The sequence below is a fragment of the Urocampus carinirostris genome, chromosome 16, assembly GCF_059441175.1.
Source record: "Urocampus carinirostris isolate Australia breed hairy pipefish chromosome 16, RoL_Ucar_1.0, whole genome shotgun sequence".
Lineage (NCBI taxonomy): Eukaryota > Metazoa > Chordata > Actinopteri > Syngnathiformes > Syngnathidae > Urocampus > Urocampus carinirostris.
In genome coordinates this window covers 8,528,405-8,550,072 of record NC_142364.1, presented here as the reverse complement: position 1 = coordinate 8,550,072, position 21,668 = coordinate 8,528,405, and the positions used below count along the sequence as shown (strand labels likewise).

Sequence of the window (21,668 nt, the reverse complement as noted above, 5' to 3'; positions counted from 1 at the left end):
ACGTACATTAAGAGCATCGTGGAAAGAGGATTTCACGTGGCTCTTAGCAGGCGACGCACCGCAAACATTTTTTATTACTTTTTCGAAGTACCCAACACTGCTCACAACAGACCACAAAGTCAGAAAGAGTTGCAGAAAAAGAGAAAGGGCTCGATAGAAAATGGATCACGCTGCTTAACTCAAACCATTAGAAAAACGCCGTCGGCAAGTCCGAGCCGAGCCGAGACGGAGGGACAAACGGCAACCGGATTTTAATGTCATTAGCCGGGTAATTTCAAGCCTTCTTAACGCCGAGAGACGTTCTAAAGGTTGAAAAAGGTGGCCCCGCTTAAAACAATAAACCGAACACTTTGCGGAGTCCGGCTTTCATTAAAGCGAAAGCGAGTCAGCTGGGATCAGAACCGAAGAGGAGAGCGCGGTCCGCAACGAGAATAAAAACTACACTTCATTTAATTCTCAATAACAAAACCAATTCCAGCTTTGCGGGGGCGGGCGGGCTCTCTCCCCGTCTGAAATTGATTCGTGAGTTGATTTCATTTTAGGACCCACGGTGAGCCAGACTCCACCGCCACTGTGAAAATGACTCAATCTACACCATCCTTTCCATGAAAGAACAAAATTGGGTGTTTAAAATGGAGGGAAGGGGGCGAGGAGGAGGGAATTCGACAGGAACGCCGCAAAGCAAAACATGGCTCGCTTATATGTGGGCCACCAGCTCCGAAAACAATAACGTCCGCCAGATCGGGAGAGGCCTTAATACTTGCGGACGCTCTAATCGAGAGAACAATACATTTCTGAACAGTGGTTGCCGGTTCTGGCATGTTTTTTTCCAGCAGTAGAAATCCCTGATGGGGCATTGTTCCCATCAGGAAAGCAGTGTATCTAATGGTAAATGCTTTGCATTTGTATAGCGCTTTTCAAGTCAATGAAGACCTCCCGAAGCGCTTTTACAATGTGCTTCACACTTACCCATTCACACACACTCACACACCAATAGCGGCCATGCAGCCATGCAAGGCGCCTAGCTGCTTATCGAGGGTTTTAGGTATTCAGTGTCTTGCCCAGGGACACTTCGACATATAAGACATGGGAGACGGGAATCAAACCTGCGACCTCTTGATCCCAAGACGAGCGCTCTACCTCCTGAGCTAATGCCGCCCCCTTAATCTGTTCCATAACGAGGGTTGGGTAGGGTTACTTTAACTTGATTACTTTCAATGACTTTTGGATGACTCCAATACCAAATATTCTAATAAAAGACAAAAGAAACTAAATATGAAAAAAATGATGACTCACAACACGTGGTAGGCCTTCTCTCCTGGCTTTGATCTCTTTGATCTCCGGCAAAACTAACATAAAATGCGACAGAAACAAAATGAAACAGCTTGCCAACATCATTTTTGCCGTTCCATGTATTCCGTTACTCCCCAAGCATGCACAAAATTTAGTCATTTTATTCATATTTAGTTTATTTTGTCCTTTATTAGCATGTTTGGTATCGGAGTAATCCAAAAGTAATTGATAGTAATCCAGTTAAAGTAACCCTACCCAACCCTGTCCATAACTATGGTTGGGAGGGTTACTTTAAAAATGTAATCCGATACCGTTACTAGTTACCTATTGAAAAATGTAATCAGTAACATAATCCGAGTACCATTATACTGCAGTAAAGTAATTTGATTACTCTTCGATGATTCCTATACCAAATATGTTAACAAAAGACAAAATAAACTAAATATAAATACAAGTCATGTTTATCTTCGACGCCCTTAATCACAAGAGTCTCAAAGGGCTGCACAGAGCACAGATTATTGCAAACCACAGACTATTATAACACCATCCCCTGATCTAAAACCTACATGAGGGCAAGGAAAAACTCAAAAACCTCAAGTCATGTTTATATGTGTAGCCCTTAATCACAAGGAGTCTCAAATGAGCTTCACTGACCACAGATTATTGCAAACCACAGACTATTATGACACCAACCCCTGATCTAAAACCTACACGAGGGCAAGGAAAAACTCAAAAACCTCAACATGAGGAAAATGAAGAAACCTTGAGATTATACAACTTTGTTCAAGCTAAATGAACAACCGTGAAAAATAAAACCAGGGTGTCCCCTACCCACTGCCCGGAGATGGCTGAGATGGGCTCCAGCACCCCCGCGACCCTACTGAGGATAAGCGGTGTAGATAATGGATGGATGGATAAAACCAGGGGAATTTCTATGCTCCTGGTAATGGTAACAGAGTTAAGCACTCGAAATTGCGTGTTGCCGATAATAGGTATCCAGATGATAGCAGCAAAACAACTTTGTCGGCTCCAGCAAAAATGTGAATATTTATAAACGTTAAGGGTAAAATTGTTCACACGGGATGATTGGGGGTGGGCGGCAAACGATGCATTTAAAACGTAATTGCAGAAAAGTGCCCTATTTTCCACGCCGGATAATGTCGGCCAATTACGAGACACGGCTAATTTAACGAGAAGAAAATCCAAAAGACGTAGAGCTGGGAAAAAAACCTCGCCGGGTGTTTGGCGCTTGCACGCCTTGGCAGGGCGTCTGCTTTTGTTAGGCCGGAGATTTTAGCGCAGACACAACAGCTGCACTTCCCACTGTGGCTGCATGGCCGCGCTACTATGGAAACCTTATTAGTTAATAGGCACGACCCCTTCCTACCCCCTCAACCTTTGCCGCCGCCTCTTCCCGGCCCCCGGTGCAGGAAAACGATAGAGGGTTTAAAGTGCAGGCTGGGCGACACTGACTGAAATTCAAAAGAGAATTGTATTTTTTCTGCAAATGCTAAAAAAATATACCGTATTTTCCGGATTAGAAGGCACACCTAAAATCCCCAAATTGTACAACCTTAAAATCTGGAGCGCCTTATATACTGAAAAATATAGTAAATAAAATTGGAAATGGATAATTACAATTAACTCATTCAATAGTAGACGTTTCTCTCAAATGGGAAGCCAATTTTAGCCACTTTTTGACTCTTTTTGAAGACCTACGGAATATGTAATCCTGTCGCTATATAGGTACAAGATTAATCAAAAGAAAGCTTGATCCCTCATTTTTCATTCGGAAAGAAAAACATGTTTCTAGATTTTACCACTGTTTAACAGTGTCGGAAATAACATCTGCCCGGACGCCCAGGGCTTGCCTCTTTTACGTCTCCGCCCGGGTGGCCTACAACTTTTTCAAAACAAACAAAAAAAAAAAATCAAACGTTTGCTTTATTCCAATTTCGAAATCTTCGTTCCGTTCGGAAATTTTGGTTCGTTTGGCAATTTGCATACTCGGCAGCCAGAAGCCTGCATCGAATAACTTCGTGCATCCGGACGTTCCTGAGCGTTATAAGGTCGCTCATTAGCATATAATTTTCCAAAGTAGACGCATAGAGAACACAAGAAAAATGGAGAAGTGGTTAGGAATCAAGCCAAAACCTCAGCCCCAGAAGAAAGATTCAAAAGAAGCTGACAAAATCCATGACGCTACAAACGGTAAACGTACATTAAAAGCATCGTGGAAAGAGGAGTTCACGTGCCTTGTAGCAGGGGACGGAACGCAAACATTGCATGAATGAAGATGGGTCATTACAGGTACATAGTGATGGCAGATGGAAAACAGCCATGTCATATCCATGCAATGAATGTTATAAGTAGATTTATAATAAACTTCATTTTAAAGTGTTGTTCTGTTATATATTCTGATTATCAATCCTTAATACTTTGCGATAATGGCTTTTTTTGCGATGAGTCGTATTATTGCGTTTCAAGTTGTGAAAAATGGGGCAGGCAATTTTATGGCTGGGCAGGCAACTTTTTAGAATGTTCCCGTTTTTTCATCCGTATCCCACTCGTCTGTTCCTGATTCCCCGTTTGTCTCCATCTACGATCCGCTTTTGACCACGTTCTGATCTCCCGTCCCGGCTAACAACCCGTTTTTGACTACCGACCACGCTCCGATCCCCCGCCGCGGCTATCGACACGTTTTTCCCGTTTGACCACGCTACAATCTCCCGCTCCGGGAGATCCACTCCCGCATTCCGAACACGCTCCGTGAGTAAACGTTACGCATCCGGGTCCTCCTCCTGTTCTGGTTCTGACAAAAACCTTATCAATACACAGCCCTACTAGGAAAATACCGCTATTTCTTTTCGAGGGGAACAAGGGCTCGATGGACATCTCTCCACTATAGATAAGGGCCAAGAATGAGCCGGCAGGGCTCTGCCGAGCAACTGGCGAGTGTTGTCAGGTAAAGAAAACGGAACGCAAAGATAATTAACAGGCCGACCTTGATCACCCGGACAGCTGCCAAGCGCATGCTGCGTCACAGGCGAGAGTTTGGAAAAACAAGCGCAGAAGACGACGACATACGGCGATGACAAATTCTTAATGATTTGACCCCTTCACTCTCTACCCTTCGCCGCTTTTCACAGAAAACAAAGGAAATAACAGTGTTGGGACTCGGGCCTTACAAAGGAACACGGTCCTTTCCTAGGTAACAAGTACTGTAACGCGTTTTTATTCCGGGGTTCGTACCAAAAGCATCCAAGTTAACCCTAAATCGGTATAAAACACGTCTTCCTGATTCGTGAAAACACATTCAAATAGTAATTAAAAACAAAAGTACAGATATAAGATGATATTTAAAAAATAAAATGCTAGTTTTGTCATGAACGGGGACAGGAACAGGACCCAAATGCGTGACATTTCTCGCACAAGCCGTTTATTTTACGGGAAATGGGGAGTCATGCACGTGAGGCAGGAGTCTGGCGTGGAATGATAGGAAGCCAGAGGCCGACGAGATCGATACCAATTGTCCGAGGAGATATCGGACAGATGGGGTCGATACCGGACAAGATGAGACAGACAGGATTGATATCAAAACTGGGTATCGAAAATAAACAGGACAAACTAGACGGGAACGAAACTGGAAACCAATATTAACCAATGGGACAGACAGGATTTATATAAAAACAGGATATCGAAATTAAACAAGACAAACTAGACGGGATCGAAACTGGAAACCGATATTAAACAGGACAAAATAAACGGGAACAATAGCGGCCGAGCAGATATCGGACAGATGGGGTCGATACCGGACCCGACGGAAAAGACAGGATTGATATCAAAACAGGATATCGAAAAGAAACAGGACAAACTAGGCGGGAACGAAACTGGAAACCGATATTAAACAACAGGTTAGGTTATTATGTATAGTATTATCCATCATTATGCCAACGACGTTCCTCCGACCTATTCTACTCAAGTCTTGTTATTTACATATTCTTTCTTTTTAAACTATTCTATATAATTACCTTCAATTATACACTACAATATCTTTATTACTCTATTCTTTTACATCTATTATATTATCATTATCAAGAGGCCGCGTGTCAAATGATTTATTGTATATATCATGTTTATGGTTTATACTGGTTATGGTTTATACTGGCTGAATACAAATAAAAGCAAGCGAAACAGGACAGACAGGATTGATATCGAAACAGGATATCAAAATTAAACAGGACAAACTAGACGGGAACGAAACTGGAAACCGATATTAAACAGGACAAAATAAACAGGTACAGTACCGGACAGGAAACTGGACCGAGGCAATACCTACGTCTTGCTGCTAGCACATACTTGCTATTTTGAGCTGTTTCCATCTATGATCGTTTTGTGTCACTGGGCTGCTATAAACTGACATGAATTCTGAACATACATACATATTTTATACACTAATCTTCGTAATACCCATCCCTCAACGTCATAATGCCACTAGTTACCAAACATCACTGCGGCACCAATTATAATAACAACAATAAAAAGAAATATATTTATAATAACAGTTATGATGTAATTATAGCAACAATAACAACAAAGTTAACCATAGTTTTAAACGCAGTATTTCCAATCTCACTCATATCCCATTGTCTTCATCCCTGTATTTCGCCAGTAATGTTTTTTTTTTGTATTTAAATTTGAACACATGAATGGTTGGACACTGTTTGATCTCATCTTGTAAATTATTCCAAAGTTTGACTCCACACACAGACACACACATACTTTTCCTGGTGGTTCTCACCTTTGGGATTTTGAATCTACTACAGCCCCTCAAGTTATAATTTCCCTCTTTCCGAATGAATAATTGTTGGATGTTTTCTGGCATTATGTTTTTGTTGACCTTAAATAACAGTTGTGAAGTGAAAAAAATTATTAAATCATCCAATTGTAATCATTTGGACTGCAGGAATAAAATATCAGTATGATCCCGATATCCTACCCTGCACGTTTTTGAAGGATACATTTCCAAGTGGCACTCTTTCACAGGAAACACTTTGTCCTTCTATCTTCCCTTCATGCTATCATTGACTTTAAAGCAGCTGGTATTAATGTGCTAGTACAGTAGAACCTTGGTTCTCGACCATAATCCGTTCCAGAACCCTGTTCGAAAATTGATTTGTTCAATCACCGAAATCATTTTTCCCATTTAAAATAATGTAAATCGTTTTAATCCGTTCCAACACCCTGAATGTTTACCATGAATGTTTAACGTAAAGATAAAGCTAACCCAGGCTAATCGTACATTCGCGTTATCGTAAACTTCCATACGAAAGATGACGCTAACATGAACGTGTAAAAATAAAAAAATCAGGTCGTTTACAAGTCATTTAGCACCCGGGTCTCCACAACAAGTGGTGAGCGGTTCATTGGAAAGGGGGTTCCGTTCCAACACCCTCAATGTTGGGCTCCGTTCCAACACGCTGAATGTTTACTGTAAACTTAAAGCTAACCCAGGCTAATCGTACCTTCGCGTTATCGTAATGAATAGGATTTCTTACCTTTGTGGTGGTCAGCAGAAGGCGCTCGCACCCCTCCTTCATATTTGGCTATTATTTTTTTCTTAAATGCAATAGTTGTACGCACTACTTTTCTTTTTTCACCTGTAGAAACTTTGCTGCTTGCACTGAGTTTCTTCGGAGGCATAATAAGGGGCTAAAACACCCGTACGCCGCTCAGCATCGCACCCTAGCGTACGCACCCACGCATTACCGGCATTCAAACTCCAATTTTTTGACCGAACAGCGAAGCAAGAATTTCTCAAAATTTCTGGTCGGACACCGATTTGTTCGAAAACCGAGGTTCCACTGTATTCCGATTTGTTTTGGCGGTATGTACGGTAAACAGTTTTTCGTAAACTCCCCCGAAACAAAGCCTTTTCTGCCTCTTCCAAACATCCAAACAGGCTAATCTTTTCCCCGTGGTCACACTTCAAGCCTTCCCCTCAATTCTACTTTTCCAGATTAGAGCGTATACCTCATTGTTTGGGAGCAGTTAAGAGTTAATCGCTGGTTTACCAGAGAGGGGGAACAAGGCCCTCGCACGACCTCCAGCTGTTCCCCGGAGGGGACGCTCGATGCCGAGGGGGCCCGTTGCCGATTTCTCACGCGAGAGGGCCTCCATGCATTATTCCCGAGATAATCATCGCCCCGAATTTTTGATTTCACGCCGAATCTTTATCCCTTGGCGCTCTGCCGCGATAAGAAAAGCGGAACGCGCGCTCTTAATCACAGCTCGGCGCACTTAGCGAGTGGCGATGTTTAACATAACAGGCCGAGACGGGGGAGCGTTTGTGACGCGTTTTGAAAAAAAAAAAAAAACTGACCTGGAACGGTTGCCTTGACAACTTCCCGATGCGCACGCTTGGCCCCCAAGACCGTAGTCATTAAAACCTGGTAATTAATTGGCTTTCCCTGCAGTCATCTGTTGTTTGCTGCATAACAGTCGGCACCTCAACTTGTCAACGCGTGAGTTCGGTAAGCGGTGATGAACAAGACGAACCCCCCCAGTCTCAAGGCGCCCCTCGGGTGCACCAGATGGAGGACTCCACGAGAGTTAACGGCATTCCCCCGCTATGTCATGGATCAGTCTTGGCATCATTAATGGAGATGTAATAGGGTTGAGATTGGCCTAAATAAAATCCACCCCACCCCGGGACGCGGGTATTAATGTCCAGCCCAGCCCAAACCCAGAAGATTTATTTCAAGGGACCAAACCCAAATAAAACCTGAATTTTTGCATTTTATCAGTAGGAGGGTGATTTTGGCCTACTCCACCACCCACAAGACAACCAAACACACACCCTTCCTGGCCGCTACAGAGTTTTGTCATGAACCGGAACAGGAGGAGAACCCAAATGCGTGATGTTTCTCACTCAAGCTTTTATTTTACGGGAAACGCCAGTGATTCGGCGATTGTTGGGCAGAAAAGGTAACGCAGCAGTCTGGCCTGGAATGACAGGAAGCCAGAGGCCGACGAGATCGATACCAATTGCTCGAGCAGATATTGGACAGATGGAGCGATACCGGACAGGACAGGACAGACAGGATTGATATCAAAAGTGGATATCGAAATTAAACAGGACAAACTAGACGGGAACGAAACTGGAGATCGATATTAAAAAGGACAGGAAACACAGGCAAACCGGACAAAGTCAAGACCCGCGTCTTGTTGGGCAGTGGTTAGTTGACGGACTGACAAAGGCTTGAGTAAGAGCACTGAGCTTAAATATAAGGGAAACCAATTTGTCAACGAGCCACAGCTGGCGCCACACGGGCGGGGGCCAATTGGGCGCCATGGCAACCGTGACAAGTTTGGCCATTTTTTAATGTAAATTATTCCTCACTAAAGTTGACAGGGGATAACGGATCACAGCCACAACTGTGCATTTGAGTTAAGGCAGGCCAGAATGGCACACTTCCTGCCGTAACTGCCTTCTTCCGGTCCCCCGCTTGCAGCAATATGGAATTGGGGATAATCAATCCTGACTGCATGAGTGAAGTTTATTTTAGGTAGAAAAACTGCAAAAAAAGAGCAGCCTGGTCCAACAAAACTGAGCTCTGCTGGTTCCAACTTGCAGCCCTATGCGATCAAGGATAATGGATCGTGGCCGCAGGAGTGCAGTCCACTTTTTAGTGGATAGAATGACAAAATAGACCTCATCAAGTCGAACAAAAATTTTATCTGCTTGCCACCGCTTGCAGCAATAAGCGATCCGGGATAATGGATTGTGGGATATTTTTCAACCGGTAATGCACTGAGGCCATCCCATACCAAGGAATTACAGTAGTTCTTTTTATTTTCAGATTACTCATGCATTCGAGTAACCAAGTAGTACTCAATTATTTTCTGTCATGGAATAAGAAAACCTCTCGAAATCCATCCATCCATTATCTGCACCGATTATCCTCAGTAGGGTCGCGGGGGTGCTGGAGCCCATCCCAGCTGTCTTCGGGCAGTGTGCAGGGGACACTGTGAACTGGTTGCCAGTCGCAGGGCACACTGGGACAGATAATTATCTCGCTCATTCATACTTAGGGACAATTGAAATTAACCTGACATGCATGTTTTTGGGAATGTGGGAGGAAACCGGAGTACCCAGAAGAAACCCACGCAAGCACGGGGAGATCATGCAAACTCCACAAAGGAAGGTTTGATGACCTCAGAACTGGGCAATTCCATTTTCTTTCCTCCCCCCGTGGTGAAAATAACACAGATGTATCAATCTTTTTAACAATTATAACTATAATAATAATAATAATGCATTTTATTTAAAAGCGACTTTCAGGACACTGTACAGACAATGAAAAAATACAATGTAAAAAATTGTAAGCGAAATATTAAATAAAAACAAGACATAAAATCGTAGAAACATACTATAACTACAACTATAGCCTTATCCTCCTTGTTTTATAACCTTATCTTCTCTGTTCCTTTATCTTCTTGGCTTTTTACCTCACTGTGAATGTGTGAAACTGGAATGTCATGCCCAATTTCGTTGTCACAATATGTTAACCCATTTTGTAACAATGACAATAAGGGTATCTCATCTCATCTCATTAGCTGCACCGCTTATCCTCAGTAGGGTCGCGGAGGTGCTGGAGCCCATCCCGGCAATCATCGGGCAGTGGGCAGGGGACACCCTGAACTGGTTGCCAGCCAATCGCAGGGCACACAGGGACAGACAACTCGCTCGCTCATTCACGCCTAGGGACAATTTGGACCAGCCAATCCACCTGAAATGCATGTCTTTGGAATGTGGGAGGAAACCGGAGTGCCCGGAGGAAACCCACGCAAGCACGGGGAGAACATACAAACTCCGCACAGTAAGTCCGGTAGCTGGATTTGAACCCACACAGGAGGTTCCCTGTGCCGCACACGCGCTAACCACTGCGCCGCCGTGCTGCCACAATGAAGGTATATTATATTCTATTCTATTCTATTCTATTTTTATAGTGGCTGCCACAGTTGTATCCACCCATAAATAGTGTAAGTCTATGCTGGGCCTATCTTGTAAACACACGATACCCAGCCGCCCTGCTAGTTTATCAATACCGCCATTTTGTTTCGTTTTCCCTCGAAAAGTTGACGTTCCGCTGGAAAATTTATGAGTGGGGTGAGGGATTAGTGTCTTCCAAATCACTCCATTTTGTATCCGTTGCACCGCGAAGGCTGCATGGAGCATGACCTCGGGCTCCAACACTTAACCGTGTGTGTCTGTGTGTATTTATCTAAGTGTGTATGTGCAAAATCCAAGAGGCTCCTCAGCGCCCGTGTCACTCCTCATTTATTTCCGTGGCGCCCGGCCCAGCGTGGGCAAAGTTTCCTCCTCTAAACTGGGCAAGGCCATCAGCAAAGGGGGGAGTTGGCGGGGGGGGGATGATGGACGATGGAAAAGCGAGAGAGGGTAAGAGAGGGGGGAGGCATTTTCAGGCCCCGGCTTTCAAGTCGAGATAAGAGAGCGGGGTCGTCAATTCAGCGCCCGACGCGTAATTCCTTACTCTCTGGCTCGCCGGCTTTCATGTCCGTTCCTTTCCCTTTTATTGACAGCTAAAAATGGAAATGGCTTTGAAAAGCGCTGCTAAAGGATGCCCCCATTTAACTGGATCCAACGAGCACTCGTTTAGCGAGGGGGAAGGAGGATGGGGGGGCGCACGGAGCAAAGTATCGCCGCTCGGAAATGTCAGCCTGGCTGCCTGGGGGACGGTGGAGGGGGAGGGTATTCTGCTCGTCCCTGGGAGGAAAGAGCGAGGCATTTGCGGCCCCGCAGGTAAACAAAAAAGGAACGCCGACTGCCCGCCTACCCCTCCCCCAGATCAGCTCCGAGGCCAACCGGGCCCTTATGTCCAAGCAATTAGTAGGAGCGGGCAGATCCATCCAAATATCGATATTATTAATACTAAGCAAGTACTTGGATCAAGTCCTGTTTATTTATATAGCTCTTAATCATAATCCGTCACAAAGGACTGCACAGGTTACAATTACACCATCCCCTGATCTGAAACCAACATGAGGGCAAGGAAAAACTCAAAAACCTCAAGTCAAGTCATGTTTATTTGTGACTCCCTTAATTACAAAGAGTCTCAAAGGGCTGCACAGACCACAGATTATTGCAAACCACAGACTATTATGATACCATCCCCTGATCTGAAACCAACATGAGGGCAAAGAAAAACTCAAAAACCTCAAGTCAAGCCATGTTTATTTGTGACGCCCTTAATCACAAGGAGTCTCAAAGAGCCACACAGACTATAGACTACTATGACACCATCCCCTGATCTAAAACCTACATGAGGGCAAGGAAAAACTCAAAAACCTCAGCATGAGGAAAATGAAGAAACCTTGAGAAGGCACTGTACATGAGTTAATCCCCCTTCCAGGACGACCAGGCTGCAAAAGATGTTGCAAGGGTATCAACAGACAATACCCAGACATCATCAAAATGAAATATAGGTAATAACCGATTGTCCGCTTGACAGATTTCTGTTCCAAAATCTTGACCGATACAGCAGGTTTTAAGATTGATACTATTGTCCTGATATCAATACTTCACTTCTTCACCAATTTCGTTTATGACTGAGTTTGGGACTAACAGGCACTTTTTAGCACCTCTCCCTCCCTGACCTGTGGTTGAATTCTCCCTGCTAAGCAGAAGAGAGGGGCCAAATCTATGCACACTGCTCCCAGAAGCTAAAAATGACACCGGCGAATAGGAATCACAGCACGGTAGGACCTTTATTTCAACTATAAAAAAGGACCTTACTAGGTGGTAAAGTGGCCAGCTACTGCGGCAACACCGCAAATTTGCATAAATGCATGAAAACCGCTCACACTGAAGAGAGCAACGGGCTGCAACCAAAAATGTTAACAGGTTAGAGGTTAGAATATTGTCTCTAATCAGTATGCTATCAATGCCAAATTGATTTCAAAGAGCCTTTATAATTATTTTTCCACCGCACCTATTTTCTTTTATCTTACTTTTAGCAAAGCTGTTCGGGCCATGGAACACATTAGGTAGGCTGAAAGGGGGGATGGTAGTAGTTTTTTGTGGGACTTAATGCTTGTCGGGCAGCAGGGCGGGGCAGTGGTTAGTGCGTGTGCAGCACAGTTCTGAGGTCATGAGATTGAAACTCCTGTGTGGAGTTTGCATGTTCGTCCCGTGCTTGTGTGGGTTTCCTCCAGGCACTCTGGTTTCCTCCCACATTACAAAAACATGCATGTCAGGTTAATTGGCCAGTCTAAATTGTCCCTAGGTGGGAATGAACGGACGAATTGTCTGTCCCTGTGTGCCCTGCGATTGGCTGGCAAGCAGTTCATTGTGTCCCCTGCCCACTGCCCGAAGATAGCTGGGATGGGCTCCAGCACCACCGCGACCCTACTGAGGGTAAGCGTTGCAGATAATGGATGGATGGATGGATTTATGCTTGTCACCGCAGTTTTTTGTGAGTGTGGCATGAAAATGGTGAAAGTAAGAAAAGTTTTAAGTACTGTCCAACGGCCAACAGCCAAGAGTTTTTTCAAGCACGGCTAAAATAATGTACGTACTTGCACGTGCAACACATTGAGCTTCACAGAGGCTGCAATGATGACGCAATCCGATAGCGTCAGCAAGTACAAAAGTTCCAAATTCCGTACAGCACCGCTAAAGTTTGCAATCTAGTAAGCTACTCAACAAAAACATTTTAATGCTTAAAATCTTTGTGTTGTGTTTATTCAGTAATCATGACATTTCTAAGCAAAAAGAATCGGATCGGTATCGATGGAAAAATTCCAAGTATTGCCTACTCTAAGCTCTCCAATTAATATTTCATAACAGGAGAGGCAAAGACTTGGCGCAGAGTCTACTAACTAGGATTGAAGCCGTTACATCAGGGCTTTTATGGCTCTTTTAATAGGTTCCGTGACCGCAGGAAGCACCAAACTGGAACCCGACAAGCTGTAATTACCTCAAACACCCGAGCGGAGGATTCGAACAATGACGCCGTGATTCGTCGGGGAAATGCGCGGTACCTCATGACCGGAGGTGGCAAAAGCACTCAATGGGTTTTTTTCTATTTGCTGCTTTAAAAAAAAGTAAAAGAGAAAACCTTTTATGACAGTGTTCGTACGGGTGCTTGAAATCCTTGAAAATGATTGAATTTTGAAATTGTGTTTTCAAAGATTGAAAAGAGCTTGAATTTTGGGTGAAGTGCTTGTAAATGCTTAGAAATGTTGCCATATTTCTTAACAAATCTACCTAAAAATGACGCCCACAGTGCTCTCAACTGGCCTCGCTTTTCCATTGCCTTCATTTTTCCATCCTGATTCACTGCAGCTGGCATTAGTATGTACGACATTGTCTTAGGAAGCAACATTGCCACCTACGGGTCACTACGAAATGTGTATTAGTGCAAGGATCAGTGTCAGGCACGTTACTTTAAAAACGAAATTAGTTACTTCTTCTTCCAAAAAGTAACTAAGTTACTCTACAGTAAAAGTAACGAGTTACAAGGGAAAACAACTATTTTTGTTACTTTAAGAAGTTTTTGTCGATCAAAGATTTTGAAATATTCTGAAAAATGGCGGGTAATACAAAAGCAACTTCAAGTACTGACATATAAGCCTAAATCGTATACAAGCAGACGCCTTAAAACCACATACTAAAATAAATGAGAAAAAATTAATAGTGTGTGTACTTAAACAATCATAACTATTTAATTATGTATACAAAAAAAGATTAATATCCTAGTAAAAAATATAACATTTTTACTGTACCTTGCAGCAGTTCATATTCATTTCCTTGTCCGACTCAATCTTTGTTACTATTTTCCACTTTTCCTTCCTCTTATCACTAACTTTCTTGGGACCCATTTATTATGGGCAAAAAAGGGAAATAAAACCATTAAAATCACGATAGAATAAGATGTGGTCCCTCTGAAACGCTTGACTGAACAGGAATAAGAGATCAGATCAGATTAGGGGCGGCAGTGGCTCAGGAGGTAGCGCGCTCGTCTTGGGATCAAGAGATCGCAGTTCGAATCTCGGCTCCACCGTGTTACATGTCGAAGTGTCCTTGGGTAAGACACTGAACCCCTAATACCCCCAATAAGCAGGTTAGCGCCTTGCATGGCTGCACGGCCGCTATTGGGAAATGTGAAGCACACTGTAAAGCGCTTTGGGAAGTCTTGACTTGAAAAGCGTTATATAAATGCAGATCATTTCATCGTTAGCGCCATCTACTGTTAAGGACTGTAATTACCCGTCTGATTTTTCTTCTAATTTTGCCAAAGCTGCAACTCCAACTGACAACAGGTCTGTGACCCACATTTGGGCCTCGAAGCACCAGTTGAGAAACAGGGATCTCGTTATTACACAGTGGAGTTAGGATTATTTTTATCCTTTTTATTACTATTGTAATTGTCACGATTAATAATGTTATTATTGGGCCGGGAGAATATTGTCAGACATGAAACTGATCTGTAACACTGGACTAGAATACATCCCACCATGGCTAGCCACATGCTAGCCTAATATGCTAACAGACTGCCCCTTTATTTTGGCACATGGGTGTTGCAGTCATCTATGGTGTCTCCTCATCGTTTTAGAATTGAAACCACAACACCGAGATAGGCAAAAAAGGCTATCTGCCTTTCCGAGTGGCTAGCTAGCTTATAGCACGCCGTGCGACACACCTTTGCAGGAGCGGGGCTGCGTCGTCGTCGTCGGTGCAGGCAGCAGCAAAGGTGGCGTGAGGACATCCAGGCTTTTAGGCACGCAGGTCAAATGTTGCGAGGACGGATTTTGCCGTCTTTGGATGCAGGCTAGCATGATGGCGCTCGATGGCGACAGCACAGCCTGGATGAACCTGCTGGGGGGAGAGAAAAACATTCCTGGGGTTAATACTTAAAATTATTGTAGGCAGGGGTGGGAGGGTTTACTTTAAAATACATAATACATGAAAAACAAGAATGTGAGGAAACCAAGGTCAAGTAGTGGCTCGCAGTCCTACAAAAACCCAATATACATTTCTATTTATCTGCTGTGGTTCAATTTAAATACATTCAGGATAAAAAAACGAAAAAGTGGGTGTGCAAAATGATTCAGCCGCTTTACTTTCAGAGCACCAAACTCCAGAAGTTCAGTGAGGATCTCTGAATGATTCAGTGTTGATGTAAATGACTAGCGATGATAAATGGAATCCACCTGCGTGTAATCAAGACTCTTTATAAATGCGCCTGCATTGTGATAGTCTCAGAGGTCTGTTTAAAGCGCAGAGAGCATCATGAAGAACGAGGAACACACCAGGCAGGTCCGAGATACTGTTGTGGAGAAGTTTAAAGCTGGATTTGGATACAAAAAGATTTCCCAAGGTTCAAACATCCCAAAGAGCACTGTGCAAGCAATAATATTGAAATGGAAGGACTATCAGGCCACTGCAAATCTACCAAGATCGGGCCCTCTCCCTAAACTTTCAGCTCATACAAGAAGAAAACTGATCAGAGATGCAGCCATGTCATTTAAATTTTGGGTCACACACCAAACATGTGGAAAAAGGTGCTCTGGTCAGATGAGACCAAAATCCAACTTTTTGGCAACAATGCGAGACGTTATGTTTGGCGTAAAAGCAGCACAGCTCATCACCCTCAACGCACCATCCCCACCGTCAAACATGGTGGTGGCAGCATCATGGTTTGGGTCTGCTTTTCTTCAGCAGGGACAGGGAAGATGGTTAAAATCATGTCTTGGCCGTCCAAAGGGACCTCAGACTTTGTGTTGAAATGTCAAAACAAGCTCTCCATGAGGGAGTGCCAGGAAAAGGAGAAAGGCCTTCTCCAGGGAATTCCCATTTACTGGAAGACAATGACACGTGAATGCAGCATCGTGGTAGTAATTTGAAGACAGGGGGCGTATTACAAGAGGCGAGGTCATTATATTCAAACCAAGAACAGTACCGGCAATGACATATTGTTATCTTCATTCAAACAAGTTCATTAATGTCATGATTACCGATATGCCTCACCTGTCCCTGCTCCTTCAGTCCCTATTCAAACCCACTGCTATCTGTCCCCTGTTGTCAGTCCGTCTGCGGACCTCAGTTTACACTAGGCAAGCCTTTTTTCGACCCTGACTCGAACCTGTTTTTTGTTCCTGTCTGTCCCCCGGCTTCGACCCGTTTTTGATCCTGACCATGTCTGCTCTCCCGTCCCGCCTGTCGACCTTTTTTTGTCCCCAACCACGTCTACTCCCCTTCCGACCCCGAACACGTTTTTGCTCTCCTGTCCCAGCTACTGACTCGTTTTTCTGTTCCCGACGCAGCCATCGCGCCACGGAAGTCCCACTTCCGCTTTCAGAACGACCTGCTTCCCGCACCCAGTGATCACCGGATCGTGGGGGGCAACCCTTTCCTTAGTTAGTTAATAGTTAATATTTTTATTTAATTCATTTGTTTTTCCTTTTCAGGGAGTTTGTTTTTTTCGACTATAAATCTGTTCAGTGTGTAAAAAGCTAAAACAAATTTGTATTTTACATTTTTTTTGTAGATCTTTGAATATTTTAATTCATACTTCATGTGTTTTGACACAAAACCTAGCTAAAGACACTGCCAGAGGCCTAAAGTACAACTGTGTACATTTTCACAAAAATTGGTGGAGCCGTTTTGGAGCCTATAAATCACATACGAATACACTCACTCACGCACACATCGGGATTTATCAATACCTTTAGATAGATTAGATAAATAGAATAGACAGATTTAGATTAGTGTCATAGTTGCCATGGCGCCCAATTGGCCCCGCCTGTGTGGTGCCAGCTGCAGCTTGTTGACAGATTGGCTCCCTGTCAGTATTTAAACTCTGTCCTGTCAGTCCCCTTTTGTCGGTCCGTCTGCGAATCTCTGTTTTTACACGGCAAGCCCTTTTTCGCCTTCCTGTTTTTTGCTCCTGTTTGTCTCCCATTACGATCTGTCTTGAGCTAGACCACGTCTGCTCTCCCGTCCCGAATTACGACCTGTTTTAATCCCGACCGCGTCTGTTCTCCCGTCCCGATCAACGATCCGTTTTTGTTCTCGACCACGTCTACTCTCCTCTCCTGGCTTTCGACTTGTTTCCGATCCCGATCACATTTTTGCTCTTCTATCCCTGCTACCGACCCGTTTTTTCCGTTCCAGACACCGCCATTGCTCGCTACTGAAACGCTACGCGAGTGGGTCCTGTCTCCGTTCTGGTCTTGATTAGACTAGATAGATGGGTAGATGAGATGTAAATTAGATTAGATTTGGATCGATTTAGATTGAGATTAGATGGATAGGTAATTTAGATATAATTTTAGATTAAGATTATATTAAATGGATTTAGAAATTCAGATTACATTGAGATTGGATTGATTACTTCACTAAGAGTGGGACCTCTTAAGGCACCTTCATAAAAAAGGGTTCAAAAACAAAATAAAGGCAGGTGGGTTCTTTTGAAATCTAGATTAGCTTGCTGTATTATATAGTAAAGTATGACATTTTATTAAATTGTGGAAAAAAATACAATTTAGAGCGTTTCCCCCCCCCCAGGATATTTCAACCTAAGCCCGCTCTAGTTGCCCCCACATCCTCCCTAATAGGGTCAATGGGCGTTCTTCCTGCTCCAATAACTATAGGGCTTCCAAGTGGTTCCTCTTCAATCAGCAGATAATCTGCAGTGGTTACGTGACGCCAGAGGTTCGAAAGCAGATGTCTGGTGTCAAATTCCCTACAGAGCACCCCCAAAAGCACCAAGAGTTATTAAATTACCCCCAAATCGGGTTATTGCACAGCTAAGTGGAATTGTTCCCTTTTAATTAAATTGTAATTGATTAAAAGTCAATATTGAAAATAAATAAATCCCCAAATATAGCTAATGTATATGACATGGCTCATAAAAAATTAAGTACTTTTTAAGGACTTTCAAAGCCATTTTTCCAATTTCTCCAGTACCACACAAAGAATACATAATACATTTTTACGTGGTTGATAATTCTTATTAAAGATTAATTGTCGTTATTGTTATTATTATTGATCGCAGCAATACTAACGACGGGTGCAAACCAAGGGAAGTTACTTTTTCGAAAATTTAAAGGGGCTGTAAGTAATTTGTAACTTTGTTCCTCGTTGCTGCCATTTCCTGGCTTGTGCCTTAGTCAGATCTTTCATGATGCGCGTGCAAGCACTTGCATTTCTTAGATGATCTTGCATTTTTTAATATTTTAATTTCAAGCTGACATCTTTTATTTTTCTTTATTTTTTTTGTACTTTGTGAAAGGCATGGTCAAGTCGAGTCATGTTTATTTGTGACGCCCTCAATCACAAGAAGTCTCAAAGGGCTGCACAGACCACAGACTATTGCAAACTACAGATTATTACCAAACCATCTGATCTAAAACCTACATGAGGGCAAGGAAAAACTCAAAAACCTCAAGTCAAGCCATGTTTATTTGTGACGCCCTTAATCACAAAAAGTCTCAAACGGCTGCACAGACCACAGACTATGACAGAAGACAGACTATGATTACACCATCCCCTGATCTAAAACCTACATGAGGGCAAGAAAAAACTGAAAAGATTTCAGCTAAGTTAAAAGACACAGCATAGCTGAAACTTGGGGTTTTTTAATGTTAGATCGCTTGCTCCTAAAGCTTTACTTGTTAACGATCATATTCGTGATCGCAAACTTAACCTGATTGGTCTTTGTGAAACCTGGTTAAGATTAGATGAGTATTTACCGCTAAATGAGGCTTCTCCCCTTGATTATGTGAGCTCGGCAGAGCATTCCATAGCACCGGGGCCCGAATGGAGAATACTCTCGAACCTGTGGATTTCTTCTTGGCTCTTGGGATCACTAGTAGACCAGCATTTTCAGAGTGAAGGCTCCTTCAAAGTAATACATTTAAATAACTTTTAAAAACACCATATTATTGAAAGTGATAACTGTAGGTCAGCTCTAAATACAATATGCTAAATTGACATTTTTTTATGGGGAAATAAATGGTTCCAGTACTGCTGAGTAAATGTTTGCGAAGTTGTTCAGTTCACATTCACCTCCTTCTGCTGAGCTTTAATGAAAAAAAAAGAAAAAAAAAAGTGATGGAAAAATAATGTTGTGTTTTGGTCACTTCGAGTCTCCGTAGTTTGTATTCCTCCTGGTGCATTTTGCACTCGTTTCCGGTTACTTTTTGAATAAAAATCAAAAATTACAAGTCATTCCAGAACAGCGTCAACAAAAATATTTTTTAAATAAAAACAATATATGAAAGTGTCATTGATTACTACTCATGACTTTTCACCTGTGCCTGCTCGTTTGGCACCAGCTGCTGCTGGCTACCTGATTGGTTCCCTGTCCTACTTAAGCTCAGTCCTTTCGCCGGTTGTCAGTCTGTCAGCGAACCTCTGTTTTCACAAGGCAAGCATTTTTTACTCTGACTCCCATCGGTCCCGTTTTTTCACCCGTTCGTTCCTGATTTCCCCGTTTGTCTCCGGCTACGACCTGTTCTTTGACCCCGACCACGTTTTGATTTCCCGTCCCGGCTTACGACTCATTTTTTGATCCTGACCACGTTTTGCTCTCCTCCTGTCTCGGCTATCGACCTGTTCTTCCGTCTACGACACTACGATCTCCCGCTCCGGAAGATCCACTTCTGCATTTGGAACACTTTCCTCTTTATCTCAATAAACTTGTGAGTAACGTTACGCGATTGGGTCTACCGTTCTGTTCCTAAAGGCTTAAACTGTTTTAGATCAAACCCTCCTGAGGTTTCCTGAGTTCAGCCGAAATCTTTCTTTCTTGTGTCACACTTTGGGAGGAAAAGCCCCGGAAAGTTGAAAGTGCACGGGCGACTAATCTTCATCCCTCTCCAGTGACATCCGTTGAGGGGATAAGCGGCACAATGAGGCCCGGGGAAGGCTCACCGGGGGCGATAAAGACCACGTGCTTTGCCGTCCATCTGCTGTCCCCCTACGGTCTTCCGATAAGGACGCTTTGGCACTCCTTCGGATCCCCCCCCCCCCCTATCTCTGGCGTGGATTACGAGACGGCAGTTTATGGGACGATAACAAGGTCAGGAGGCGAGCGGTTAAGGGGGAGCTTTTATTAGCCGGGTTTTAAACGCTAACTCGATTTTGATGACCGAAAAAAATAGACCCGGCGGCTATTAATGCCCCGTCAAACGGACAATAAGGAAAGCTGCTGACAATCTGAGGACTTTTTTGCTGAGACCCCCGAAATAGCACCCGGGCACCGACCGCCTCCGGCGTTGGCATGTTGCGAGATCCGCAGCATGTGCCCTGGCAAGAACGAGGCGGTGGATGGCTACCAACGGCCTTTGTTGTGAAGCGGAACACAATGGACCTCGGCTTTGGCGCAAAAACGAAAAACCCTGCCTGTACGGTACACGAACTAGCTTAAAAGAACGTTTTTAGACCTACATGATAAATATTTGAAAGTCGGATTACCTAAAACACAACTCATCACCCTGTATTTGTAGCTAGCTTGATGCTATTTTCCTCATGTTGAGGTTTTTGAGTTTTTCCTTGCCCTCATGTAGGTTTTAGATCAGGGGATGGTGTAATCCCATCAGGGTTGGGTAGGGTTACTTTAACAGGATTACTTTCAATTACCTTTGGATGACTCCAATACCAAATATGCTAATAAAAGACAAAAGAAACTAAATATGAATAAAATAACTCAATTTTGTGCAAGCTTGGGGAGTAACGGAATACACGGAACGGCAAAAATGATGTTGGCAAGCTGTTTGGATTTATTTTCATTTTGTTTCTGTCGCATTTGATGTTAGTTTTGCCGGAGATCAAAGCCAGGAGAGAAAGCTTACCACGTGTTGTGAGTCATCATTTTATTCATATTTAGTTTCTTTTGTCTTTTATTAGCATATTTGGTATTGGAGTCATCCAAAAGTCATTGAAAGTAATCAAGTTAAAGTAACCCTACCCAACCCTGAATGCCATCCACTTCAAAGAGCATCCAGCCGCTAATGATGGTGTCCGGCACTTGCGCATACATGCCAACCTTTTCACATTATAAAGCGTTAAGATTTTATCGCGCACTCTACCTTTAAGATGTATAATTCCCTTTACGTGTGAAACACTATGAAGCACAACCCTCACCAGCCTTGAATTTTTAGATAGCTTAATGCACAGGTGTCAAACAGGCGGCCGGCGGACCAGATCAGGCCCGCTAAGGGATTGAATCCAGCCCGTGAGACAACACTCAGAGAAGCGCAAGAGGCAAACAAACTGCAGGTTGAAATATGTCCACTTGATGTTGCCAAAGCCAGGTGCCTCTCGCAAATACACTGTACTTGTA

At 43.5% G+C, this 21,668-nt stretch overlaps 1 protein-coding gene across 3 annotated transcripts in view; it reads right to left on the bottom strand.

Annotated features, from left to right (window-relative positions):
* LOC148350125 (protein FAM222A-like) overlaps nt 1-21,668 on the bottom strand; it is a 52,825-nt gene that overhangs the window by 8,331 nt on the left and 22,826 nt on the right. For 2 of the 3 annotated variants that reach the window (XM_088319884.1, XM_088319886.1), the window contains exon 2: nt 15,021-15,196. In XM_088319884.1, the coding sequence (XP_088176010.1) occupies nt 15,021-15,156 (136 nt within the window). In that variant the 5' untranslated portion in view covers nt 15,157-15,196. The remainder of the gene's footprint in view (nt 1-15,020; nt 15,197-21,668) is intronic. The other variant, XM_088319885.1, reaches the window with a different exon arrangement.